The sequence below is a fragment of the Sphaerodactylus townsendi genome, linkage group LG11, assembly GCF_021028975.2.
Source record: "Sphaerodactylus townsendi isolate TG3544 linkage group LG11, MPM_Stown_v2.3, whole genome shotgun sequence".
Lineage (NCBI taxonomy): Eukaryota > Metazoa > Chordata > Lepidosauria > Squamata > Sphaerodactylidae > Sphaerodactylus > Sphaerodactylus townsendi.
Window position 1 is genome coordinate 10,640,203 of NC_059435.1, and position 15,336 is coordinate 10,655,538.

The following is a 15,336-nucleotide window of genomic DNA, read 5'->3' on the forward strand; positions in this document are numbered from 1 at the left end:
AAACCCCTCCTTTCAAAGAACAGCAGAGGTACCTCTCATTCAGGAACATTCCATAAACAGCGGTTTGACCACGATTGTGCGTATTAGCTAAGCGAAAATCTTATAAAATTATTCCACAGCTTTCAAGCTGGTGTGATCCCACAACTTCGGGCACTTGAAGGGAAAAGATCATACAACTCCCTAATAAAATATAAGAAAAAGTTGGACAGTCATGCCAAATGGCAAGCCTTAATTAGGGCGGCAAAAACCAATGACTCCAGAACTTTTTGGAGACTAATAGCACAGAATAACAATTTTTACAACTTCTTTACCATGGTATAAAACACAATCCCAAAGCAGAAGTCTGGGAGAGTTATTCTCTCTGACCTCTACAAAGATCAGCAGGCTCTAACGCGGCATCACTCTGTCTCTTGTCTGATATCCCACTATGGCCTCCAGTGACCACCGAGGAAATTATAAATCATGATCTTGCAATTGCAAGATGGCAAGGCCTCCGGAAACGCATTTTATACCTCACCAGAATTACTGAAAACTAATGTAGAATGGTGGGCCCCAGTTTTGGCTGAGCTTCTTTAATCATATCAATAGCAACCGCCTGTATTCCATCTGATTGGAGTGCTGCAATTATAGTCCCTTTTTTAAAAAAAAAGGCTTTATCCTCTTCAAATCCAGCTCATTACAGACCAATTAGCTTACTCTAGTAGCTGTGCAAGCAAACTATATACTCAAAATAGCCATCTGTGTGTATAAAACTACTTGAATGGAGCTGAATAGAGAAAAAACTACTGGAGGATGAATTACAGGCTGGCTTTCTCGTGAAGGCCGCTCTGAATCTATGGATCACTGGCCTGATACTTTAAAACTACCTGGTAGAGAAATATGTGCTTGTCAAAAAAAAGGATCACTATAACGCGAGCTTTCGTTGATCTTAACAAGCCGTATCATTTGAGCAATGTAACTCGTGAGTCGGGCTCTTTGGTCAAAGAAGTAGCAGTGCAAATCCACATCGATAGGACGCCTTTCCAACTTAATTGTCAAGTTACAATGAGAAACAACGCACCTCTATACAGGTAAGGTTCCTGCTACAACAAAGGTCATCTTAACGGCTTCATCTCTACTCAGAAAGGTAAGGCAAGGGTGCTCTCTCTAGGCACCCCATTTGTTTTAACTTTTATGTTAACACATTAATAACAGGGTTTCATAAGAAAGATAACCCATGCACCTATCCTTACCGCTGATAAGAGTATAGCCATTCTCATGTATGCCGATGGATGCTGTTGTATTATCATTGACAAGAGTGGGGGCTTAAAAAGAGCGCTTCGAAGATATTTGCCTAGATATGCATAGAGGAACAGCTAAGTATCAATCTACACAAAGCACCAAGATAGTGCCTTTTAATGCCAAATTTAAGAAACTGGAAATGCCGGTGCAGTTGTTAGGTCACTCAGATTGAACAAATAGCAACAGTGTTTCCCCTTCAAATATTTCCTAGGTGCGTGGTTTTCCAGTACAATCGGAAAACCCTCAGCCCATATACAAAAACAGCCATACACACAGCACAAAGGGGAAGCTCTACAGGCAATCCTAAGATATTTTCGGGATCACAAGGGGGGGGTGGATTTTCATTCCCAGCTGCAATTAGGATTATTTGAAGCTAAATCCCTGGCACAACTCTAAGCACTGCATGGAGCCCCATTGGCAATAATTCCTCGATTCTCTCTTCAACCTCTATTAGAGAGAGAGGAGTCCTCTATCCACATTCCTCAGGAGCTCTTTTAACACTCCTAAAATGTGTATGGAGCTAATGGTAGGCTTTTAAGACAAAGAAGCCAGGGTTGGTTAAAGTCGGAGGACAACCTTTTGGAGGCTTATTATCAAATAACTGGCTTAAAGTCCCTCTCCCCATCCCATGGGCTTACTATTGCCTTTGCTTCTGGCAGAGCAACAATTCATATCCAAGCTGGCTAGAAAATAAATAACAATTTTAAAACTTACACAGTGCGGTGGCTTGGATCCTGTACAATTATTGGAACTGGATCATCATTGCAGAAAGCAACAGCCCTTGGTCTATCAACGGCTCCAATCGATACTTGAAATGCAAACAGATTTCTCCTTTTGTTACCGACGCTATATAAAATCCATTGGAGTAAATCTTGGACAGGTATCTCGGCTGCCCCTTTTACCTGTCCATAATATAACATCTACGATAATGTCACTGGGCCTTTCTCTACTAAGGGCCTTCGCTTTTGACGCTTTTCCATCAGCCAATCTTAATGTGGGCAGATTCTCTTTAAAAAACTCCCAGCAACATAGGAGACTTTTCATGTGTTTGCAACTCAGGGGAAGTGGACTCTTGTATTAAGTACATATTTTATGCATTGTGAACTCCATAAAGGGGAAAGTGGGAGGCTCTTTGAATTCATCCATTGTTTATCCAGTACAGAAATTTGAATCTTAGAGTTAATTCCCATTCAGTTCTTGTGAGGAATTTTGGTACAAGACCGAAGTTTCTTCTTATATCTCAGCAGGTAGCTAAATCTTTGTATGCTGGGTGCTATATAGGTAAAGAGAAGAACCATGTTGGGACCAAGAGCCAGATCACATGAGGGTGACCGTAAGAATGCTACAAGCTGATGATATTTTTTGTGTGGATTTCTGTATTGTGGATTTCAGTGCAAATTCGATTGTTCTTTTGTTTGTTGTTCCTCCTTTTTCTTGTTCTTCCCTGCTCTTTTTTGCTGGCCTAATGGCCGTAATAAAACTGAGTCTGTTTCTCTCTCAGGCCCCTTCCGCACATGCAAAATAATGCGTTTTCAAACCACTTTCACAACTGTTTGCAAGTGGATTTTGCTATTCCGCACAGCTTCAAAGAGCACTGAAAAGCAGGCTCTGAAGTGCATTTATCTCTGCATAAAAGCGGAATGGAACTCTCAGTTTGGCGGTAAAAGTTTCCTCTATGTTTAATGATTTCTGAGGTAAAAAGGCTGGTATTTAGCTAGATAACTATTCATATCATAAAGTGGTGCACAAAGCTAATTCTGCTTGTTTGCTATCAGGATCATATAGAAATATACCGTATATACTTGTGTATAAGTCGACCCGCATATAAGTCGAGGCACCTAATTTTACCACAAAAAACTGGGAAAACTTATTGACTCGCGTATAAGTCGAGGGTGGGAAATGCAGCAGCTACTGGTAAATTTCAAAAATAAAAATAGATACCAATAAAATTACATTAATTGAGGCATCAGTAGGTTAAATATTTTTGAATATTTATTTCAAAGAAAAACAGTAAACTAGCTCTGTAAGTGGAAAAGAGGGTCAACAAAAACAATATGGGCTCAACAATAACTTTAAAAGTACAAAAACCTTAGCTCAATCAGCAACCAAGCTAAAACACAAGAGTTAAAATCCTTCAAAACTGGATTTTTGGTAAGGGGAGGAATGTTTATGTTAGCAGTACCAACATTTCAGAGTATTTTTAGGAGACCCTCCTTATGATATCACCCAGGTTTGGTGAATTTTGGTTCAGGGTGGGTCCAAAGTTATGGGCTCTGCAAAAAGTGGTAGCTCCATCTACTATTAGCCTTCCTCAGTGGAAACAATGGGGATGGGAGCATTCCATCTTTGGGGGTCCATAACTTTGGACCCCCTAAACCAAACATCACCAAACCTGGCTGGTATCAGCAAGAGAATATCCTGATGATACCTACTCCTTAGAGCCAGGAAGTTTATTCATAGGGGTCCCAAAGGTATGGACCCTCAAAAAATGTAAGTCCCCATTATCCCATTAGCTCCCATTGGGAAAACAATGGGGATGATGGGTCACTCCCCTTTGGGGGTCTTATAACCTTTGGGACCCCCCCCCCTGAAACCAAACTCTCTACTCTAAAACTTGGGTGGTATTATCAGGAGAGTCTCTTGAAAAATCCCTGAAATTTTGGTGCTGCTAGCATAAAAACTGCGCCTCCTAGCGGCTGACAAAGGTAAAATATTTTTTAAAATATACTTGACTCGCGTATAAGTCGACTTATATGCGAGTATATACGGTACCTGTTGCCCTTCAGTTCTCACATTTTCTTCAACCTTTTTTAAAAAAAACATACATGGAAGTTTGGGTCATATGAAAATGTATTGGGTTTACTCAACCAAAAGCCATGGTTCTGCTAACCTCCCTTCCAATAGGAAAGTTAAGCATCCTGTTTTTAATCAAAGGTGCTGTAGAAAAATGCTGTCGAAAAATCCCAGCATTTGATGGCACTTTAAAATGTTTAGTCCCTGTAATTAAAAAGCCACACAGTTAATTCTCTAAAAGGTCTCTAATTGAATAGCCCTAACATGTTAAAGTGCATTGAGATCAACACAGTCGATCCACTAAAGGAAATCTGAATTAGCCTGTTTTAAGACTTTGGTTGAAAGACAGCAAAAATGCAATGGCCATAAAACTGAACACTAAAAATAATATTCCTTTTGTACAAAAATTTATAGGTGTACGCCTCATAACTGTGCTCATTTCACAGTGACATTTAGATTGAAGGACAGATGTTCCCAGTTCTTGAACTGCAAGGGCAGAGAACTGAAAGGGTTTGTCATCGGCAGTAGATCTTCTTTGTATCTGCAAACACTGAAAATGAAAAGCTGCAGAACCACTTTTCTGCTCTCTGTTGCTAGAAACCTCTCTAAGCTCCATTTAGACGCAACAAAATGTGAATCTCTGAATTGTGGTTGTCCGCAAGGGCACGCAACCTCCTTCAAACCCTCTGTGAAGGGAAGAGATAGAGGATGAGGAGTTATGGGGACTGGAGCAATAAATGCCCTCAGACAGAATGCAGCAAATATCTCTTTCTGTGAAATAAATGATTTGCATATTATCTGATGCACTGATGGTGACACTGAAAAATTTAATTGGAAATGGAAAAGTTGTGAGGAAAATGGAATGTGGAAATGGAAAATTTGTGAAGATAAATTTCAAGGAATTGAAAATTGAAATGAAAAATTTGTGAGGAAATAGAAAATGTGAGAAATGGAAAATTTGTGAGGAAAAATTTGCAAGGAATGGAAAATTTGTGAAGATAAATATCAATGAATGGAAAATTGGATGTACTGTGAAGTATCTGGTCACCAAACAAGAAAGCAGGGAACAAAGAGTTAATCCTTTTCTTGTTTCAAGTGGGTCAGTGTGTTGATCTGCAGTAGAGCAGCAAGATTTGAGTCCAGATGCATTTTAAAGCCGATCAATATATCCAGAATTTGTTTTTTCAGAAGGGAGGTTTGGCTCTTAAAGAGATTATAGAATCTGCGGTTTTAGATGTTCAGGGATTAGATCCATTCCCATCGAAGCCTTCTTTACCAGCATGGCCAATTGGCCATGCTGACAGAGGCTGATGGGAATTGTAGTTCCTGAACATCTGGAGAGCCGCAGGTTCCCTACCCCTGGCTTATACTCTGGAAATCTTGCTGGTCTTCAAGGTGCTACTGGACTTGAATCTAGCTCAACTCTTCTTTGGAAGAAGGAAAAGCCAAACTAACCGTCCCAAAGGATGACATTGTTCAAGAAGAGATTACCATCCTCTCATTTCCAAAATTTTATGTAGCTAACATCTAAACAGTGAGAAACCTTTAGAGAGGGGATTCCAAGCAGAGCCCAGAAAGAAAAATCAGAGAGAGAGAGAGAGAGAGAGAGAGAGAGAGAGAGAGAGAGAGAGAGAGAGAGAGAGAGTATGCATGCAACTTATGCAGGCAACTTATGAATCCAATAATGCCTAGCGAAAGCCATTCAACAAGTCCTAGGTATGTCCTCTAGGCAGTGGTGGGATCCAAAAATTTTAGAAACAGGTTCCCATGGTGGTGGGATTCAAGCTGTGGTGTAGCGCCAATGGGACTGGGTGGGGCATTACGAGGGCGTGGCCGGGCATTACGGGGGGCGGGGTTGTGGCAAGGATGCAGCCGCTGCTCAGGTCCTTGGGCGGGAAACGAATGCATGCAGGCGCAGGCTGCCACGTACACCGGTGCACCTCCTGCTAGACTGCTTCAAGTTCTGCGCGCTACTGCTGAGAGGAGGGGCGTAACTAAGGCAAAAATCACGTGGCAAAATCACCAATTAGTAACCCCCCCTCGGCACACACAAATAATTAGTAACCTACTCTCAGGAACCTGTGAGAACCTGCTGGATCCCACCTCTGTCTCTAGGGGTATAGTTGTACTGAGCAAGAGTAAGAGAACTGCCCCACATATGGAAGGCATTGTGGTCTTTACAGGAAAGGCTTGTGGCTGGGCCTTGCCTGAGAGTCTCTTTGCAAATGTGCATTTCCTCATCGAGGTCGCATGGTAATGCACTTCGAATGCACTGTTCTCAGAGAGACTGTAGCAAAAAAGATTGGGGAAAGAGAGTATTGAGGACAGGCAAGGGGGCATGAGTAAAGCACATCCTCACATGGATACTCCCCATCTCCAATTTGGACACCACAGTGAAGAAAAAGAGGAGGGGGAGGAGGAAAAGGAGTTTGGATTAATACCCCGCCCCTCGCCCTGTAAGGTAAGGTGATCAGATTGTCACCTTTTAAAACTGGGACCAGGGTGGGCAAGCTCGCGCACAGCCGCAGAAGCACACTGCCTTTTGGGGCGCTCCCCAGTGTCCCGCCCTGTGACAGGGTGGGAAAAGGGGAGTGCCCAAGAAGGCAGTGTGGCAGCCTTCCAAAAACCGAGACAGTAAAAAAAACCCGCGGGATGTGGGACAAGTTGGTTTAAGGCAGGACTGTCCCGCCAAAAGCGGGACGTCTGGTCACCTTGCTGTAAGGAGACTCAAAGGGGCTTGCAAACTCCTTTCCCTTCCTCTCTCCACAACAGACACCTTGTGAGGTAGGTGGACCTGAGAAAGTTCTGAATAAACTGTGACAGAAATGTAGGAGTGGGGTAAAAATCCAGTACACCAGATAAGAGTCTGCCACTCATGTAGAAGAATGGGGGATCAAACCCGATTCTCCAGATTAGAGTCCACCTACTCTTGACCATACACCACACTGGCTCTCATGTGAAGCACAACCTCCATATGGGTGATATCAAAGGCTTAAGAGTAGTGAAGAGTCCTGCTTTTCAGAAAGGAAGAGTACTGGAACTTGGAGGATTCTACTCTCCAATAGCAGCCAATCAGATGCCCACGAACACAGAGTGGGCACCCCTAGCATCACGGAATGGCCACTGCCTCTGTGTTCGTGGGCATCTGATTAGCTGCTAGAAGGTACAGAAGGTCAGAGGAGATGGGCTTATCCAGCAAGGCAATTCCTAGGAAATGGTTTTAGCTGCATCTGCTTGCAACTGTTTGGCCAGTCTTTGACCCGAAAGCCAAATTTCAAGTGCTGCAGCGTTCCCCTGAAGCAATCAATTATATTAATTTGCTCTTCTGGCCATATTCCAGGGAATTGGCAAAGGAGCATGCCCTGTATGCAAAGCAGACCATTTTTTAAAGAGACATAAAGGGTTGAATATTATGCTTCATTTGCCGACCCCTACAGAGCAGCGGAATACAGAATCGGAAACAGGAAATTAATTCTAAACCTTCCTTGTTTCTTAAAGGTTACTCCAATCTCGGGTTTGTTACGTGCAACTCTCAGATTCAAATGTGACTTCTACAAAGGTAAGAATAACGATTTATTTTAACTACTCCACCAAACAGAAAACGTGCTTGAACATTATTTTGCCACATATTATTGTAACAGAAAGAAAGAAGCATGACTGGGCGACTAATTTTGTCCATCAACCCGTTGGTCGCAAAACAGATCTTTGCCATATTACGGCATCGCAGAGGGTGGAATCTGTATTTCCAGGCCAAATTTTGAAAGTGCGGGAGAGGGAACACAGAGGCATCAGTTATGCTGAAAGAATATTCATGAATGCTTAGCGCTAGTTTATGTAGGGGGTGAGGACACAATTTCAAGTACAAAATTATTCTCTCAAATAAGACCGAAGTCCTGTGGATTTTTTTTTTTAAGAGGACTGGTAGGCAACAAATAGAGATAGAAGGAAAAGTAGTGTTTCTATTAATTTACAGTTATCCTTTCATTGGTCAAACACACTAGGAGGCTAATGTTCAAGTCGAAGAATGGGCCGGCAGGGGGCACAGCACTCGTGTTATAGATCAGCTGGTAGGGAGAATTTTGCTTGATTCACAGCCCAAATATCTAAACATTGATTGGAAATTCTGTGCTGTCAGGGAAGGGCACAGCTAGGAGGCACAGTAACTTGCTCAAATCAAATCCCAGGTTACTTCTCTGGAATCTTCCATTGAAAGAATTTCAGCCAGAAATTCACTGACGTGCCCTCCACCCTAGAACTGACAGCGGTATTACAAAAATTCATTATGCCTTCTTCTACACATGCTGTAGAAGTCCTGCTGCAATTTGGTAGCCAGTAAGAGGCAAAGCAAAGGGGGTGAGGAATCTCTCCGCAGCTCCAAGCACTTCTGGGCTTAGATATGTTGGTGGATCTTGCCAGAAGACAACAAAAGTTGTACCAGCTAACACCTCAGCTAGACTGTCACACCAAGGAAGCAGAGATGACAGAGACGATAAAATAGAGAGAATTATGGACAGTATGAAGAAGATAAAGATAGAAAAATACGTGGAATTAGAAAGAAAGATTTTACTTAAATGGTATAGAACCCCAATACAACTAGCCTATATGATTAAAGGATTAAGCCCAAAATGTTGGCATTGTGGAGAAAAAGGAGCATATTATACACATATGTGGATAGAATGTAAAGTGGTGAAAAAGTTTTGGGAGAATATTCTGAAATATGTAGAACAGTTAGTAAAAGTAAAAATTGATGTAAATAATGATTTACTAATTGTGGGGATAATAGATGATATAAGAGTGAACAGAAGTTTGGAACCAATGTATAAAATAATGATCAGAGCAGCACACGCAGTGTTAGGTTGGGCTGGAAAGACAACAAAAAATGGACAGTTTCAAACTGGTTGGAATATATTTGGGAACAAATACAGTTAGAGATCTTTGAGAGACTGACAAAAAAACACATTATGGCAAGAAAAAATAGAAGATATTATGAAACTATGGACATTGTATGAGAAATGGATGGAAGAAGCCGGATTTAACGAAGAACCATGGAATAAGAGAATAAGAAGAATGAACCTCCTACTGCTTGCATGAAACAACCAATTGAAGAGAGGGGGGAGGGGGGAGAAAAAGGAAAAAATGTATAGATAGAACAAAGTTATTAAATGTAACAAATGTATAAATATTCTATACAATAAAAAATTATAAAAAACAAACAAACCAAAGGAGCAGAGACTCGGAGAAGCCAATCGCTAGATTGTATTTCTTCCTTTGCAGGGAAACAGGAAAAGGAAATATTAACCCAGAGAAGGTTGGGGAAGGGGAAATTAGAAATTCCCTGGACAGGAAAAAGAAAAGGCAGTCTTCTGTCATCTTGTCTTAAGTCATAAAGGACAAAGGTGGGTTAATTTTGCATCTGGATGCAATCTTGGGCTCATGATGAGGGACAGGGTGAAGTCCAAACCTGAAGAATCAATGGGTGATTTTTAAATGCTGTAATGCCAAGAGTAAGCAGTCTGTTCTAACAACAATATTGTTCAAAGCATGTCCAGAGCTTAGGGTTAGAAGATGGGGTGACCACTTTTTCTTCATATTCTTGTTCGGTTGGATGCTTTTACCAATCACATGTGTGCTTTCTATTTTGCTTTGAAAGTTTCAATACTTTGAATCCTCAAAGTGCCTCACCGGATGGAGATCTAAGCTAGTAGCAGAATTGTGTGATGCTTATGTAACCCCCATGCTCAGAATGGGTTGACCCAGAAAGGGGTGGAGACTCAAAGCAGCAAGAGGCTGCAGCAGACCTCATGTAGTTGGAGGAGACAAGGCTACCAGACTCAGACCTTGATTTCTACAAGCCCTTAACACCTTGTTAAGGTAAACTGCAATATTGTTGGGAACTACTGGGAAGGTAGTTGTTTATTTTTGCTATGTTGTAAATGTTGGAGTTTATTGTTTCAGGGCTTCTGTTTGTGGTTGTAATGGATGAGAGTTCTCCTGGAAACCTTCATCATGTTGAATCCTGTTCATCAAGCCCTTGGAGTCTTCAGGAGCCAACCCACTTGCAAAGAAGAATTGGACTTTGCATTACAAGACTGTAACTAGAAGGACTTGAAAATGCAACCTGAACAGGACCTTGAAATGTGATGTTAAATGTTGATGTTATATGTTAAGAAAGTAAACCATTTTGTTTTTAAAAATTGTTGTTGCAAACTCATTCCAACTTCTGTCCCACAGAACCCACAGATAGAGGTTACACTTACGAGATCATTATCAGGACCAGAGTCTGACAATCATCACCTAGTACTTACATGGCTAAATGGGAACACTGAACTTATTGGAAGTATTTCATAGCTCTGGAGATCTGGAGGCAGGGATGAGTCATCTCTACCTTAGCTCCAAGCACTTCTGTGTTCACATATGTAGGTGGGTCTGGCCAGAAGACAATCAATTACATGGGTTTATTTAGGAAATATATCAGTCACCTCTTCCATCCCTTCTTGAGGCAGCTCACAAAGTAAAGTCAAGTTCAACAAAATTGCAAAAAATAACCACCATAAAATCACAAAAATTGGAAGCCATGAAAGCAATATTCAGCCACCCCAAATGATGTTCCCATGAGTAAAAATCAGTTTTGTCTTCACAGCACTCTCAGGAGGCTATCACTCTTTGCTGCTGGATGCATGGATAACTGTTTTTCTAAGACATAGGTGTCAAACTCGCAGCCCTCCAGATGTCATGGACTACAGTTCCCATCGTCCCCTGCCAGCATGATGCTGGCAGGGGATGATGGGAACTGTAGTCCATAACATCTGGAGGGCCGCGAGTTTGACACCTGTGTTCTAAGAGAATGTAGGCATCCGTGTTCCTCTTTGATGGGACCAAGGAAGTATGATATATTTCCCTCTTTCTTTGCTAACTAGTCAATCCAAGAGAGGCAGGAGGAAATTGTTCCAGAACATTTTTTAAATGCCTGCAAATGTCAAGTGGCACATCTAGGCAAAAAACTTCCTTTCTTATATCAAAGGCAGGATGCAGAATGGTAGAAGAGCCCATCCATGTTACGGGACACTAAACATCTGGTTGATGAGTCCAACGGGAGAAGATACCCTTCCCCACGACCAACAGTCCCATTCAAGCAGCTTCGACAAGTGGAAACAAAAGAATGGGAGCCAGAGTGAAATTATGCTCCACCCACCAGTAGATTTTTCCAAGGAAAGAAATTGAGCTTACCTCTTGGCCCACTGCACATTCGCACCAAGGCAAGGGTTCTTGTTGTGAACCAGGTGTTGTTTGCCAGCACGCATTATTCCTTCCAGAATAGAAAATGTCACATGAATATCAATTAATAATCACCCATGGAAATAACACAAACACTGTATGAATACCACCCTAATATATTAATAGAATGTTCTGCAGGTTCCTTGAATGTGAACTAAGCTCAACCTCCTCCAGACTTTGCAATTTAAAATACCCTCTACAGTGGTGGGATCCAAAAATTTTAAGAACAGGTTCCAATGGTGGTGGGATTCAAACAGTGGCGCCGTCGCACACCCGCACCTTCAGTCCCTATTGGGCAGGGAGGTTGCTTTAGTAACCCCTTCTCACCACTCAGAAAAAACTAGTAACCAGTTCTAGAGAAGTGGTGAGAACTGGTTGGATCCCACCTCTGACCCTCTACTCTCTGAGAATATGGTGCTTCCAGTCAGTTGCCTGTTCTTTCATTTTGTAAAGTTCAGTTTTCAACTTATCTTAATAATTTAAAGGAAAATACAAAAAGTCCTCTGTGGACTCAGGGTGCATATGTTTCTTGGGGACATCACAAGATGCTAGTCAATCTTGTTTGCTGCAAGTTTGTAGAATCATTTGTCTCTCCCCCCCCCCCCACCTCCTACAAACATATCCCTGAATGGACAGGCACATCTGGATTGAATATAGAGTTGACACTACCGGACTAGGTTTACTCCTTTAGAAATCTGTCCTCTGAATAGCACAGGCAAGAGAGCTTTGGAGGCTTCTTGAATGGAATTGGTGGCGGTCTTGTTCATTACAAATAGTCTGAATACCAAAGACAATATAGGTCAGCTTCTCTCCTTGCACTTGACCGCCTCGCTAAGCCGCGCCGCTTACTGTCACTGTTGCGTGGGGACTCCCCGGCACTCTCCACTTGCAGGGGGGCAGTGTGACACAACGTGCGAGGCTGCCCCAAGCAGCTGACGCTTGGCGTCACGCCCCCTCAGTGCGCGTCATTCCTGGTGCTCCTCAAAACAGCGTGGGGACGCCCGGGAGCACGCCAGAAATTACGCGCGCTGAGAGTAGCGCATAGCAAAGGGAGGTCGAGGTAAGTGGGGAAATGACCATAGAAATAGTCTGATGAAGATTCACTTGAAACTATTGAACCAGCACATATGTGTGATGTGTTTTAACTACTTTTGATGCCTTACACATTAATACTATCCATTGTTTTATAATTTATTTGTATATTTGTTATTGGTATAGTGAACATTATTCCACATAAGCTTGGCTCACTTCATTACTTAACAAAAAATGTTTAGTTAAATTTTTGGACAATCAGAAGCCCTTGATAGATCATTTGGATTAAAAAAAGGGGGGGGGGATGATGAACAGTGGTTTTAAGATGATAGTTTTCACAGCCCCCACAGGAATGTGAAATCAAGCAAAAATATGCAATGAAGTCAAGCAAAATATGCAATGTCTTAACATCAGGGCCCACAGAAAGTTTTCCTGCAGATTACAAATAGGGAGAAATAGGTGTTGGTTTGGGGGGGATGTAAAACCATGTTTAATGCCCCAGCATTCTCGTTTTCTATATGCAGAAGATTAGTCCTTGGGGGATTTGTGTAGGTTTGAAGCTGCCTTGGTCGGTGGTTGGGGAAATGCCTTTCAGAATTTCCCAGTAATTTGGAATTGCAAACACCTCATTTTCTGGAGCCCTGCTGGCGGTTGCTCTGTTTCAAACACGTTTTAGCAGATTTACCCACCACTATTGAATTATTATAATGCTAAAGAAGAAGAAAAAACATAAAACAAGGCAAGAATTATTACTTGTACTGCACCATTCTCATTTTTTGGAAGCATGAGGCATATACACATACAAATGCTCACATACATAACACAGTTTTTATCTTTTACATTTTTATCTCCCAAGTAAAGCATGAAGCAAGTCTTGACAGGCAATGCAGAATATGCCTAAAGAGCCACCTAATTGCTAATAGCTATTTGATTAATGGCTAATAATTAGCATACTAACATAAAATGTTGTGGAGCATGAAATGCAAGTTGTAATTACTGTTTATCTTCCCGCCCCTTTGCAATCTCCTTCGCAAAATTAAGTAATTTAGTATTCTCTTTTTGAAAACAACTTAAAAAAACAAACAACTATGCAGCACGTCTTTAAAATAATATTCCAAAGAGGCAGGATTCCTACTTACGCTCCAGGTCTTGAATGCATGCATAAGTCTTCCTCATCTGTAAAGTAGTTCATCAGCACACGGGCAAGGTCATCACCTTGACCACTGAGAAGAAAGGTAGGAAATATTTCTTTTAGAGGTCGTTTTCTCTAGGACAATCAATGCAGGATTAAAAACCAAATTCAATCCTTAGGGAGTAGAAGTTTGGATTTATGTCAGTGGTGGGATCCAAAACTTTTAGTAACAGGTTCCCATGGTAGTGGGATTCGAACTGTGGCATAGCACCAATGGGGCTGGGTGGGGCACGACGGGGAATTTTGGGGGCGGGGCATTCCGGGGGCGGCGCTGTGGCAAGGACACAGCCACTGCGCTGGTCCTTGGGCGGGAAACGAATGCACGCAGGCGCAGGCTGCCACGCACGCCGGTGCACCTCCTGCTAGACTGCTTCAAATTCTGTGCACTACTGCTGAGAGGAGGGGCGTAACTCAGGCCAAAATCAAGTGGCAAAATTAGTCACCCCCTCTCGGCACACACAAATCATTAGTCACCTACTCTCGGGAACCTGTGAGAACCTGCTGGATCCCACCTCTGATTTATATCCCCCCTTTCTCTCCTGTAAGGAGACTCAAAGGGCTTACAATCTCCTTTCCCCTCCCCCCCCCACAACAAACACCCTGTGAGCAGTAGTGGGATTCCAATAATTTAACAACCGGTTCCGGTGGTGGGATTCAAATAATTTAACAACTGGTTGTTTACAAGCACCATTTTAACAATAGGTTCTGCCGAAGTGGTGTGAACTGGCTGAATCCCACCACTGCCTGTGAGGTGGGTGGGGCTGAGAGAGCTCTAAAAAGCTGTGACTAGTCCAAGGTCACCCAGCTGGAGTCTCTTGGAGTGCACAGGCTAATCTAGTTCCCTAGCTAAGCCTCCACAGCTCAAGTGGAAGAGCGGGGAAGCAAACCCGATTCTCCAGATTAGAGTGTGCCTGCTCTTAACCACTATGCCACTGCTGCTCCTTCATGTCCTTCTCAAATGAAAACCTAGAGGCAGCCAAGCATGTGCAGATGTGGGAGGGTGCAGCAGTGTGACTTTCCAACAAGATGGAACTGGACTCTCCACCCCATAAAGCAGATGTTGTTCATGGTTTTAGAACTTCTAAATCATGTGGAAAATAACTTGAAAGCCTCATTCAGCTTGGGACCTAATATCTGAAGCCAGTGGTGGGATCCAAAAATTTTAGTAACAGGTTCCCCCGCCAGCCCCCCCTCAGCAAAGGGGGCAGAGGCGTTCCTAGGCAAACCTGAGCCCTGGGCAAAACCTGAGTTGGATGCCCCCCCATGGGCAGCCACCCCCCCATGACCCCCCAAAATTTTTTTGCACCAGGTCATTTCTAAATCATCATCACATTATAGAAAATGCCCCAACTCACAAATCTGAACACAGCAAGGGTGAAACACACAGGTTCTTTGATAGAAACTGGTGAGATAAAAGGTACGAAAGGCTGAGAATCAATGAATTGCAGTACCTGGGAAAAGGGGATTTCAACCCAGTTCAGGGAGTTACATTATTAGTCGCAATTGCTATATGGAACCTTCACGTTCAAAGGCAGGATGCCTCTCGGGGAGGCGAGGGCGTGGAGATGGAAAAGCGGACCCAATTAGTAACCCCCTCTCGGCACACACAAATAATTAGTAACCCACTCTCGGGAACTGGTGAGAACCTGCTGGATGCCACCTCTGCTGAAGACCCATCTTGTTTCATACAAACCAAACTAACCATTACGATCTTCAGAGGGCTTGTTTTTGGTGCTACTATCCAAGGCTAGATGGCTGATAAT

At 42.6% G+C, this 15,336-nt stretch overlaps 1 protein-coding gene across 1 annotated transcript in view; it reads right to left on the reverse strand.

Annotated features, from left to right (window-relative positions):
* The window catches only part of ABCA13 (ATP binding cassette subfamily A member 13), a 155,970-nt gene extending 142,362 nt beyond the window's left edge, over nt 1-13,608 (reverse strand). The window contains exons 1-2 of the mRNA XM_048511828.1: nt 13,521-13,608; nt 11,302-11,380 (exon numbers count right to left, since the gene is read on the reverse strand). Of these exons, the coding sequence (XP_048367785.1) occupies nt 11,302-11,380; nt 13,521-13,573 (132 nt within the window). The 5' untranslated portion in view covers nt 13,574-13,608. The remainder of the gene's footprint in view (nt 1-11,301; nt 11,381-13,520) is intronic.
* Between the last annotated feature and the right edge of the window lie 1,728 nt (nt 13,609-15,336).